The sequence below is a fragment of the Numida meleagris genome, chromosome 3 (genome assembly GCF_002078875.1).
Source record: "Numida meleagris isolate 19003 breed g44 Domestic line chromosome 3, NumMel1.0, whole genome shotgun sequence".
NCBI lineage: Eukaryota > Metazoa > Chordata > Aves > Galliformes > Numididae > Numida > Numida meleagris.
This window is the reverse complement of record NC_034411.1, coordinates 46,419,154-46,431,733: the sequence shown is the minus strand read 5'-3', so window position 1 is coordinate 46,431,733 and position 12,580 is coordinate 46,419,154. Positions and strand designations below refer to the sequence as shown.

At 37.6% G+C, this 12,580-nt stretch overlaps 1 protein-coding gene across 5 annotated transcripts in view; it reads right to left on the bottom strand.

Annotated features, from left to right (window-relative positions):
• Positions 1 to 12,580, bottom strand: part of UTRN (utrophin) — a 354,351-nt gene that overhangs the window by 187,567 nt on the left and 154,204 nt on the right. For 4 of the 5 annotated variants that reach the window (XM_021391928.1, XM_021391929.1, XM_021391927.1 and 1 more), the window contains one exon: positions 12,146 to 12,335. In XM_021391928.1, the coding sequence (XP_021247603.1) occupies positions 12,146 to 12,335 (190 nt within the window). Of the gene's footprint in view, positions 1 to 7,681; positions 7,736 to 12,145; positions 12,336 to 12,580 lie in introns of those variants that run through there. The other variant, XM_021391931.1, reaches the window with a different exon arrangement.

The window sequence follows — 12,580 nt, the reverse complement described above, 5'->3', positions numbered from 1 at the left end:
AGAAATTAATGTTTCTCTCTGTAGCAAACATAGATAACATTAACGAAGTGATTTACAGTATTTAAAATGGAACAGTCAAACTTGAAGGGTCGCCAATTATCTCAGGGTTAATAATGAATTCTTCCTTAAAAGAATGTGAAAGAAAAAAAGCATAGCTCAAACTGAGTCCAAAGAAGGCAGGTGACAGAGAGCAGTGACCTCAGATGACTGTTCCAGGACCACATCACACAACCCAGCACAATTAGCACTAATTGGTCAGCAGTCTTAGCAGAAATGCCAGGAATTGAAAACTAAAGTCTCTGCCTCTCCCCAGATGATCTCTTCAGGTCTGAAATTTTAAACACCAGTGCAGAGCTGGCACAAAACTGCGCCCACAGATACAGGACTCATCAGCAACCGAGGAACATCTGCAGCATCAGTGACATTTCAGCTTATTTCTTCATTTGCAGCACCTACCACACTTACCACACACCAGAAGACACCAGGAAATATAGCTCTGCTATCACTATGAAGAATTGCTTTCAGTAGCACAACACAGGACATCAATTATCAGGAATGCCACTGACACCTTCCACCCACATTCATTTACATGGCTACACAGGACTGCATAAGTTAGTTCAATGCAGAATGCTCTGCAGCAAAGCAAATCAAGAATGCCCAGCATGGAAGCATCACAGAGCAGCCACAGAGCCACACAAGACTGTGAGCAGTGGCAATGAAATAGCAAACTTCCACGGCTACTTAGGAACATGGTCTCGTTGCACCTTGCCTGGATTAAATATAGACAGGGAGACAAAATGGAGTGCAGATCTTTCAGTGTCACTGAAGACCAGCAGCTACAGATCAGATCCAAACAGTACTATTTTCCCAGCTACGCAGTGAGAGTAGTTTTCTTAAAAATATGCTGAAGTGATCTGTGTGAGGTAGAAGACCAGAAAGATGGTCAGTTCTAAAGACAGGAAATGTTGAAGCACGGCGCTGATTTAAGCATTTACTGCTTCAGGATTTCAAGAATTTGGGCAGAGTAACTGAGCCCTAAGGGAAAGGGGAAAAAGGATGCTCCATGAAAAATGGTAGCAATCAAAGAGTGCTGTGGTAAAATACTATGGTAAGATGGTCTCATATATCAAATATTGATCCAGCTCCTTGTAAACACATGAAGTTCATGGAAGTCAATTTTCCCATTAATCCTACATCCGTGCCTTAATAAAACTACCCCATATTTTATATTCATTTCCATTCTCATTGCAGTAGCAAAATATCTCCAGATCAAAATTTAGACTTGTCTTTAAGTATAAGATTCTAAAAGGCTATCTTGAAATATCCTCCTTTTCTTCCTTCCAAAATACTATGAAAAAATGCTATTACAAAGAAAGTTATATCCAAGAACCCATAATCTCTCTCTCCTGTTAAGCCGCACTCTCCTTGCAAACAGAAATGCTTGGTGCAGCAGTTAAAAAATACTGAATTTATGAAGCTTTATGCCCTTTCTCATTTTGTCTCCCCTTGTTCGTTTCTAGAGAAGCTTTATATTCACACAGAGTATGGCAAAGCACAGTCTCCTCTTAAAAAATTTACAGGAAAGTATGCATTCGTTATACAGTTTCACTTGGTACTGATCACAATTAGGCAAATGGCAAAACAAAACAGTTATGTTTCAGTCAGCCTCACCACGCAACACATGCTCAACCTTTCTGTGAAAGGGGCTAGTGGCACGTTCTCCTCTTTAGGCAAATTGACAATGACACTTGATAATGCAAAAGTAAGTACTGGAAAAGGAGGGGGGCAGATCAGATTTCAGCAAGTTTTACATTATATTAAAATGCCTTCTCATCATAATGACAAAGTCCAGATATGCCATGTACAACATTGCTCCCACTGTAGTTACACCACTGCAAAAGGATTCTCTCTCAAATAGACACATGCTATGACTGTAGAACAGATTCACAGCGGACCCAAAGTTGGATCAGAATTCAGTAGGGCAGTAAGAATCCTTCATGTAAGACAAGGATGTGAAGTTCCTTTTGACAGGAAGTAGGCAGCAGTCACAGCTGAGAACTGCTGCACTACAGCTCTGACTATTTTAGTCTTCACACATAAGGTAATAGGGCACTAGCACAGAGCCTCACAGAAAACCATAAGCTGGAAGACCTCTGGAGGTCACAGACCTCCTGCCAATGGCAGAAGCCAAGGACAAAGCTCACTCTGGCTGCTCAAAACCTCATCCACTACAGTTTTGAATACCTCTGGAGATGGAAATACCACAGCCTCTTTGGGCAGCCTGCTTCAGAGCAATTTCTCCTGTCCTCAGGAGGAGGAAGGTTCTCAGGACTTCGTCATTCTAGTTTAACAAAACATGGGAATATTCAGATCCTCAGAAACTCTGATGGGAATTAAACCAAAACATGTTAACAGCTGACACAAATGAAGAAATAACTTCCACTGGATTATATTTCTGTAACAGTTCTTGTATTTGCAACTTGAACTTCATTTTATTTTAAATTTTAAATCTTTTGATAGATGCACTGAAGTTTAAAGGTCTTCCAGTACAGCATCAAAATACTTTTACTATTGCTGCTATTAAATTGTTAACAGCCTGAAAAAAGTTAGTACATGATTATATCAAATACTTCTGCCAGTGTACAGCAGTATACTATATACAACTTCTATTTTTCAGCCCAAATTATTTATTTCAAAGCAATGTTCTTCTCTGAACTGCACTAAATGGTAATACACAATATTAATGCTTTTCTATGTCCTTCTCCAGACTAAGTCCTATCTTTCAATTTTTACAAAAACAGATTTTTCCCCTTTTCCCTCCATGTTGAAGTTTAAAATAACATGTCCTTGCTGTATTTCCTTGAGAATTTTACAAAGAAATTAGATTTCCTAGACATTCATTTCCAGTCTTCATCTGTGTCAGTTTTAAAAGCTATTGATTTTCTCCATTCAGTCTCCCATTGCTTCTGTAGTTGCTGTGATTATTCTGTACTAAATACCAGTAACAGACCAATCTTCAACTCCCAGAAATTCAGATGTCCCTGATTTCAAGTATTTGAAATCGCCAGTTTTCAGCTTTCCAACTTCTAATCCGTATCAAAGAAGAAATTATGTCCATCCTGTTAATTTTAAATGACTAGTCACTTACGTACATTCTTAGCATATTCACACTTCTCCATATGATAAGGCACTCTAGTCCTTTCAGTCAGTTTGTCAGCAAAGGCAGCAGGCTATCTCATTGCACTTTAAGCTCTGTAAGTCCTTATTAGCTTCATGTTCTGCTTGCCATACATGCAGTCATGTCTCATCCCACTCCTGCACACACATTATCTCATGAAATCACAAGAGATGTCAGTTCTTCTACACCATCGTTTCCAATACAAACAAGGTGTGGGTGTTTGGAGGTGGAGTAGTTACCATATACATTTCTTAAATGTTTTCCAAAAAAGGAAAACCTAGGCTCATCAGATGCTGACCATTATATTTATTAAATCGTGTTTCAAAATAGTAAACTCTTTTTACCAGTGCATTTTTAGTCTCATCATATTTCAGTAGGCAACAGTCATTATTTCCGAGTTTCCCCTTAATTCTGGCCTCATTCCTTCCAGAAGGCCACATGGTAGATTAAAAGAACATCAAACAATTCAGACTTAACCTTCTCTTCTTAAAACAAGAAACCATCTGCAGAGTGCAGCAATGCTTTTGATGACAGTCACTACTTCATTTTCTAATCAACATGCAGCTTCATTCAGCATCCTACTGCAGGACATACAACCAAGATTAATTTTCTTCTCTATTCTGCTAACACCACTTCCTCATCCATGCTTGATTACCTGTATTTCATATACGAACGTGATCTAAGGTCTATAATTTATTTTCTAAATCAAATTGAAGACATGCGAATATTAGAAAATTTAGTTAACTTCAGTGGAAACAAGATCAATTTCCCCATTTCTCAACACAGCCCTTCAAGGTGTGTGTTGAGGGCTTGTTGTTGTAGATGGTGGGGTTTTTTTTGTTTTGTTGATTTGTTTTTTTTTCTTTTGCTTTTGTTTTTGAATCTCCCTACCCCTCATGACCTTCACATTTTTAAAAATTTCATACAAACAGAGCATTTGCTACTACTCACAAAATTCAACGTTAAGTATCTTTTGGAAAGCAATCACTACTGTCACAGCAAGAGGAGTTTGGCTGACCTTAACATTCACTGCTTTGAACTGTCTATGGCTTTATAAGTTTAATGCCAGCCATAAAAAAAGAAACAGCGGGAAGTGTGAGAATTGCATTTTAAATGATGTATTCATAAAAAAAAAATCCTCCAAAAATATATATTCCTGAAACATTATCTCTATTTACACTTGAGGAAGTCAGTAATTTACCTAACTTGCTTTCTACTCCTTCAAGAGTGAAGACTCATGTAGAAACCAGTTTGAGATTTCAAGCACCTTATAAGCAACATACTTTCAGTTGGTTTGGGGGTTGGAAATATTTGTTTGTTTGTTCTCAGGAAATTGCCACAGCAGGAATAAGAAAATACATAGCTACCAGCTATATTTCTCAGTCTCTCCTCCAGCAGAAGAATGCTCCACTGTCAGCAGTGCATTTCAAAAATTCCACAGTCAAGCTCCACCAACAAGGTACATATTTCAAGTTAATGATTTACCTGTCTGACAGAGAAATACTGTTCTTCCACTTCAGTCAGGGAAAATCGAGAAAGCTTCTCAATCTTCTACTTAGCTTTCATATGTAACATTCTGGTCTCCCAGAAAAGATATATTGATTTTACCTTACCATGATTTTTTCTATTCCCAATAAAAATTTAAATTCATTCTTGTCCAAGCTATTTGGATATACCTATCAGAAGATATTCTCTAGGGAACAATTGCACATTTTCAAGAACAAAGAGTGGATGAGAATCCCTACAAAATATTTTTCTGGTTGTTTCTTTTGACCACCAAACCTTTACAAGATAAAGCTGCTAACAATAAAGCAAACAATGTTATACACTGTCCTGACAACACACTGCCAAACATACAAATAAGCCACTAGAAGAATGAGTGTAAAAGAATCAAAGAACAATACCAGTGAAAAGAAGTTACATCTGCCCAAACTTACCTTGGCATAAAAGAGTTACTGAAAGCAAAAAGTACCAAAAAAAAAAAAAAAAGAAAAAAGAAATATCCTAACCATTGGATCTCCTGCTTTTCAGCAATGCTATAATGGTATCTCACCAAAACATTTGTTTCTGTTCCTGCTTTTAACAAATTTGCAAAATGAAGACTATGACTGCCAACAGTTTCTACTACACAAATCTGCTAATAAAAGGAACAATTACAAATTTCCTCAGTAGTTTAATAATAAAGCCTTGTTTATTCTTTCATAAATAGTGTGCTTAAAAAGAGACAGACACTAACTTCAAGGATATGCCTGAAATATTTCGTTGGCACTTTTAAAATGTTTATATTATTGCAACGTTGTTAAGCTTCAGAGGACACTTCGCATCAAACATTTAGATGCTAGTTTATGAAGCAATAATTCACATCCTATGAAATAAATAACTTCTCTTAGGCAGAACTGAACTATTTTGTGTACCCACAGAGTTTACAGGGTATGGACAAACTTGTGAAACGCCAAAAATAGAAATATACAGATTGCTATCAGAGATCCCTACCAGCCCTCTGTCAGAGCTGTTTTTAATTTGTAATTTCCATGCCATTTTCTCATCTAAGCATTAACATTTCCATCACCAGATTCCCATATATCATTGGCTTACATTGACACCTGCTGGAAGTGACTGGGATTGTAAAACAGTCTTCCCTCATTCAGCATTTGATTTAACTCCACAGGCACACCAACAACAATTCTACTATCAGGAAGACATGCACAAGAGAAAACAGCAGCATATTAAAAACAAACTCTAATTTTAAGTTACACAAAAAATTCCAATCACTGCATGGATTCTCAATCAGAAAATATACATCAGTAACAGCTTTGAGAAGATTTTTACTACCTCTTGGATAGGATTAAACTGATCAAATCGGATCTCTAAGAATTTATTAGGTTCTCACTCCAATTAGCAAATAATTATTACTGCAAGAATCATCAAATAGTTTTTGTTTGACAAACGTCGTTATCAAAGAGCTTATATTCAAAAACATGACTAAACAGGTTAAAAGCACTTCTGTAGTCTTTATAAAAAGCCAACCGAAATCCATGCCTTCACACTAGGAAAAGATTTGTGTTATTCACGAAGGCAACCAGAGCTCTTCAACTATAGAACTGACAAAGACACATAAACAAAGCATGCTTGTTAAAACAGCTTGTATGTACACAAACTACTATCATTCTTCATAATGAATATGCACCTCTACAGCTTTGTAAACAGAAGCACATTGAAAGACCCGTGTGAAACTGATTTGCTTTTCCCCATATACCATAAACTTGACTGTTATGCAATATCACGTTACATTCTTTTCTTACTTTCAAGTTTGATCCTAAAGGTGAGATCTTTTTTACTGTATGAGACTTTTGTATTCTCTTAACAAACATTTCTCATAAAATGTGTTTTGGATTGAAGCAAGCATGAGGAATTATAGTAGCTTTGCTTGGAATAAGAATCAGGCACCTGAGCGCGATCACATAGTTTGGTCCTCTCCTTGTATACAAACTTAGGCACACTTTAAAGCTGCCTGAGGTGTTTTGTGAAAGTATCACAAGCAGCGAGAATAAAAATCAAGTTGAAAGGCAGCCAGATAGACTTCATATATTTGGTAATGTCAGTATACAGCTGAAGACCTCTCCAATTTTATATTTTGCCAAAGTTACAGCACAGGACCTTTGCATTTAAGTCCAGTAGTACACCACAATATGACCACTCCATGCAGGAACTGACACAGTGGCGTTATTAGCTCGTCACCCTTGCGTATCTTACTTTAAAACAAATAATTTCATCTGATGAGTGATTAATCTGCTTAAAAAGCTTTGGTTACTACATAGCTTACACTGCTACCACAGTACTGAAAGTCTCAACTACTACATTTGAGCAAAAACAATTAAACAGTGAAACACTCTTGGTGGAAACTGAAACAGCCAGCCATCAAAACAGTTAATAGCAAAAATACCAATACGAGTGGTAGTCTGTGTCAACATGCTTTTCATGCAACTTTTTTCTTTTTTTTTTTTTCCTAATTTCTGAAAGAACTCTGTAAATGCTGGCAAGTGATGTGAAAATGGCTGCATATTAGTCTGCTGAACTTATTCCTGACTAAAAGTTTCACTAAGCTCAAAATCAAAAACATTGGGTTTTATTATGTAATGCAGCTCTTCTACATAATGGGTACCTAGGAGTTAAAGTACTGCATTTATCAAGAATTCACCAAGTCCTTCGGAAAAGCAGATGTTGCAGTGTGTATTTTACAGAAGGTAACTGAATGGTAATGGTTTCCTTTCAGATACATAAATGGTGAACAATGTAGCGCTTATTTTTTTTGGAATGCATTCTTAATCGACAAGCACTTATTTTTAATCATTCTTTTAACAAAACATGCACATGAGCAGGCTTTAAAATATACTATGTAACTCAGATACTTTTCACATTCCTCCCGTTCATTTTTTTATCTCAAAAAAAAAAGATAAAAGTTAGCATTAGATATTCTCAGGATTCAGATCTTGCATTTCTTACCTTACACAGCTTCTGGTAACGTGGAGAAGAAACTGCCATCCTTTGTAAACGATGCAACAACACCACAACTTTCTGCAGAGATGTTCTCACCACAGCCATCATTTTAAGTTTGCCACACTTCTGAAGACACCTCAGAATTTGCATTATAAATGAAGAGCAACTATCATTTCCTCCCGGTCACTGGGCAATGATTTGCCAGCTTTCTGAGCATGCTCTCTTCCAGGATCGCTTTTGAGAGCTACAGGCTTTACAGGCTTCAAAGGCAAAGCAGGTTGATATAGCATAAGTTTCTCTCTCAAAATAACCCCGAGAAGCAAATGCAAAAAAAAAAAAAAGTCTTCACGGATTTGTCTAACCAGTATTGTTCAGCTCTGCCTGTGCAGAGAGTAAATGAAGTTGTCGAGCAGACAAGTATCTGCCACCATTCAAGAGTGAACTAAATAGCCAGGAAAGGTTATTAATTTGAGCACGAAAGCTGCAGAAACAAGAAAGAAATTCCTTAGGAAAGACAGCTCCAGCGTGTCACTACGGATGCTCTCCTTCAGTAGCTGCTTTCAATCGGCAGACCGAGCATTTGCTCCCTCACTCTGGCAAAGGATGCTCTCGCTCTCAGACTGAACGCAGCTCTGGCAGAGCTGTAGTGAGTGAATAACAGGCTGTGTTATAAATCTTCAGAGAGAAGCAGAGAGATACCTGCTCTAATTGTATCAGCTATGTGCTAAAGACTAATAAATCACACGGGTGCTTCTCAAAACTAGATTATCAAATACAAAAGGAAAAACTACAGGGGGTAAACCTCTCCGCTACGAAAACTCAAAGCTAATTTAGTCAAAGTGATCTCAAAGGATTCTCACTCATGACGGAGAGTAGGAAACAGCTCCTAAAAACCATTCCAATTTAAGTCTTTCCCTAAATGACTTCTTAGGATAAGAAACAAGGGTTTGGGCAAAGTGAAAGTATACAGTCATGCCACCACTCCTTTCCTAGCCATCCCTGAATCCAAAGAGCTAACATCATTTTGATGTTTTTCCCATGACAAAGCAGAATTAGTTAAGTCATCTAAAGATGACAGTAGGACATTCAAAAGCACAGAACTGTTTAGCTACCAGCAAGGCACTCCCAATGCAATACAGCCAATGTACCCCTAGGTGTGCCAGTGCTGCATTACCAGAGACAGCTATTTCTCGTTCCTTCCAAAGGCAGTATGTTCAATCTAGTTCAATCTGTATTATAGGGACTGCTGTAACAAACATTCAGGGAGGCCATCGTCAACACTACAGGTGGCAGAATAAGGAGTAAACAGTAGATGACTGTCTCAACACAGATTAGATACTATATAGTATCAGGGAAAATTGATATACTCTTCTCAAGACCATCTAAAAAGCATAGTTCCATCAGGAATTAAGTATTTATCACAAATTGACCAGATGTATCGACATAGCTTCTACAAAACAAGAACCATATAGGCAAGAAAACAAAGGAAACACCAAGTCTGATACATGCTCTAAAATAAAACAAAAAATTCACTTAATGAAAAATGTCTCCTCCAGAGTAAGTTATGCCAACAGGTATTAAGAAAAATAGGAAGTTATTATGTGTATGCTCAGCCTGGGGTTTTGACCATCTTTCCCTTCTCTTGGGGTTGTTAACAGATCTGTAAGATTAGTTTTTCCTGACAGACAGGAGGACAAGGGAACTATGGAATGAGAAATACTAAAAAAAAAAAAAAAAAAAACATTTTTGACAAGATAGATCACTCTACAGAGTATGTAAACCACTACTTCCATGAGAAGAACATATTATACAACACAAGAAACATGACAATTCTTATCTTAAGCTTCAGTTGAATAATGTAAACCTAAACGTAATCTAAACATAATTCAGATCTAAATGCAATTCACCTGTTCACTTTTAAGTTAAATGCTTTTATTCAGTGTTACTGTAAGATCAGGGCAGATCACATTTCAAAGTGTATCACATTTCTGTCTAGATTTTGAATCTGAAGACCCTATAAAAGTGATCATATTATTTAACGTATATGTTGCCACATGAACATACACACACATTTCAAGCACATCAGTGAGGATGGTACAGAGGCACCAGCTAAGGTTAGCATTAACTCTGGCAAGTTTGTGTGATCCTAGATACTTCACTGCTTAGACGCTGGTCATTTATTCACTGGCATGCCTCTTCTTAGGCACTTTGCAGCTGAGAGGATAAGTGCCAGGCACAGGTTCTTCATACAGTTCAGATTCAAGAACTGTTCCCATCCAATATTTAGAAATCTTACTACCTGCATCCTCCACCTCAAGTTCAGCTTTTTTCCCCTCATCTCCACCACTCAGTTGAACTATTCCCCTGTACTGTCTTGCTTACACCTGCTCTCCTCTACCACCACAAGTACAGCTCCAGCCTAGCATCATTAAGTGATATACTGCCAATACATTTTTTTTGGAATTAACATACACAGCAGGACAGGTCCAGAAACACTGAAACATTCAGAAATAAACGTGCAGGAGCTCAAACCTCTTCTACATAAAACAATGTCCACAGCTTACACTTGCCCTCTTCTTACAGTTTTGCTTTTTTTTTTTTTTTTCTCTTGCCAGCTAATAAACAAGCTTCACTCAAACAATGAGATCAAACACAGTCCATTTACAATAAAGAAAGACAAAGTTATTCTGAACACTTTTACATCTGTAGGCACAGGTCTTCATCCCTGTTGTCCCAGAGTTACTTCTGTTTCTTAGTTCACCTTCTGCATCTTGCCTCAAATTAGGTTTAAACTTTTTTCAGGTGGCTGCTAAACGTATCAGATACAGTGACCAACACAGACTGGGGTGTTCCAGCAGCAGCCTGAAAGGAAAGCCTCTTGCAATATTTTGATCCTGGCAGAACTAAATAAAAAGAGTAACGCTGTAACTGTGAACTTCATCTCCTTCAAAAAAATAAAAATTAAAAAATCACTACCTTCTGCCTTGCTCAAAGTTGAGATTATTCATATGGTACTGTTCCTAACTTCAGATGTCACAGTGGAAGGCAGAAGAAGGCTTCAGCAGTCCCCATATCACTGAGTCCTGTGCAGAGTGACCTGAGCTGCAACCTAACAAGTTAGTCCTAAAATGTAATGGGAGACAGTTCCATGTCCCTTGCCCAACACAGATTATCTTATTTTGAAAATATATGATGCACACCAATAAAAAATAATCCATTGTATTTTGTCTGCTTTCAGCATATATTTCACCTACAATTTATCAATACATTGGTAGCTGAAAATATTACGTAAAGCAATAGGTAACTCAAGCGATTATACTGCATCTACACAGTGTATAGAAGCAAGCAGAGGACAAGACAGATAATTTCAGCTAAAGGGATACTGTACAAGGGAAGGCCATGCCCAGCATCTACATCTGCCTTCCTTACAAGCAAGGACAATGGATGTGATAAAGACCTCCTTATAGACCTCCCCACATAGCTGGCAGTTTTGTCCAGCAGTTCTCCCCTCACATAGCATTACTCTAACAATTTTAACCAGACTGGAGAACAATGAAAGAGCAAACAATCTTCCCTTACCAAGATGCTTCACAGCTGCATACAGCCAACAGTAGTAAATTGCTAAATAACAGCTTTCTCTTGATATCAGAGAAACACATCTCTACAGAGTTACCTGACTGACCATAATCATAGAAACACCATTGATTGATATGTCATCTTCCACAGGCACAAACCATCACAATATATCACTCTTTTCTTTAATCACAGTGAGTAATTTGCTATCAGATACTTCAAATTGCCTCATTTCATTTAAATTCAACACAGATCTGTTCAGATTAGGGCCCTACTGGTAGCAGAATCTTGTTGTTCAAACACTACAAATTAAGACCACAGAATATATGGCTCCAAACTCAGAGCACAGGATTTGAGAGCTGATGTAGCCTCCCAGTTTTGTGCATGTCAAAATAACTATACCCAATAAGGTAAATGAATTGAAGGAGAAAATATATTAAAAGATTCGGGAGAATAATAACACATGAAAGCATTCAAATCTGTTAAACAGGACAACAAAGGAAATTCATGCACCGTAGAAATACATAATACAGCGATGCTCAGCTCTTTCCTGCCACAGGCCCAAATGCATTAATTTTAAGAAATATTCCTGTTTTCCCATCAATACATTGTACCCTTAATGAAGACTAAACGCAGGTTCTCTCCCTCCTTCCTACACTTCCTGAATACAGCCACCATATAAGGAGGTTTAAGAGCACTAAGTGACATAGATGTCAACAAAACACACATTTCAAATCTTGGGGAATATATCTGCTTCCTTCCCACACTTGACTTCTAAAATACTGTTTTTAAATACGTACTAATAGGCTGTACACCCCCACTCTCCAGTGGGTGAAACTAGATCTCCTTCATAACATTTGCCATTGAGAGAAAGCACAGTAACCAGCAGTTTCTCACCTGCATCTGTTTTCTGAGTTCCCTTACACAGGCACTATCCTGAGCTGTGTTCTCACGCCGAGAAGCATCTGCAAGAACATTAACTGTTGTCTCTGCTTCCTGAAGCCACTTGAGGAAGCTTTCCAGATCCTTGCATGAGGCCTGTACTGTCTTCAGCTCTGTCTCCAAGATATTCTGCCTATCAACAGCTCTGAAAACAAGACAGCAAGTGTCAGAATATTCCTTCAGTATTACACACATCATAATGAAACTACTAAAAGATAATGTGAAATTTCTCTTTATTAAGAAACTATACATCTGTGTCAGCTTGTTTTATCATTATTTATACCACCGTTTCTCTGATTATTATACCTTTAGTTATCAACAGATGTTCCAAACTTATGTATTTCAAAGTGCTTTTAAAGAATACATGTGGAAGAATCAGAGTTATCTTCT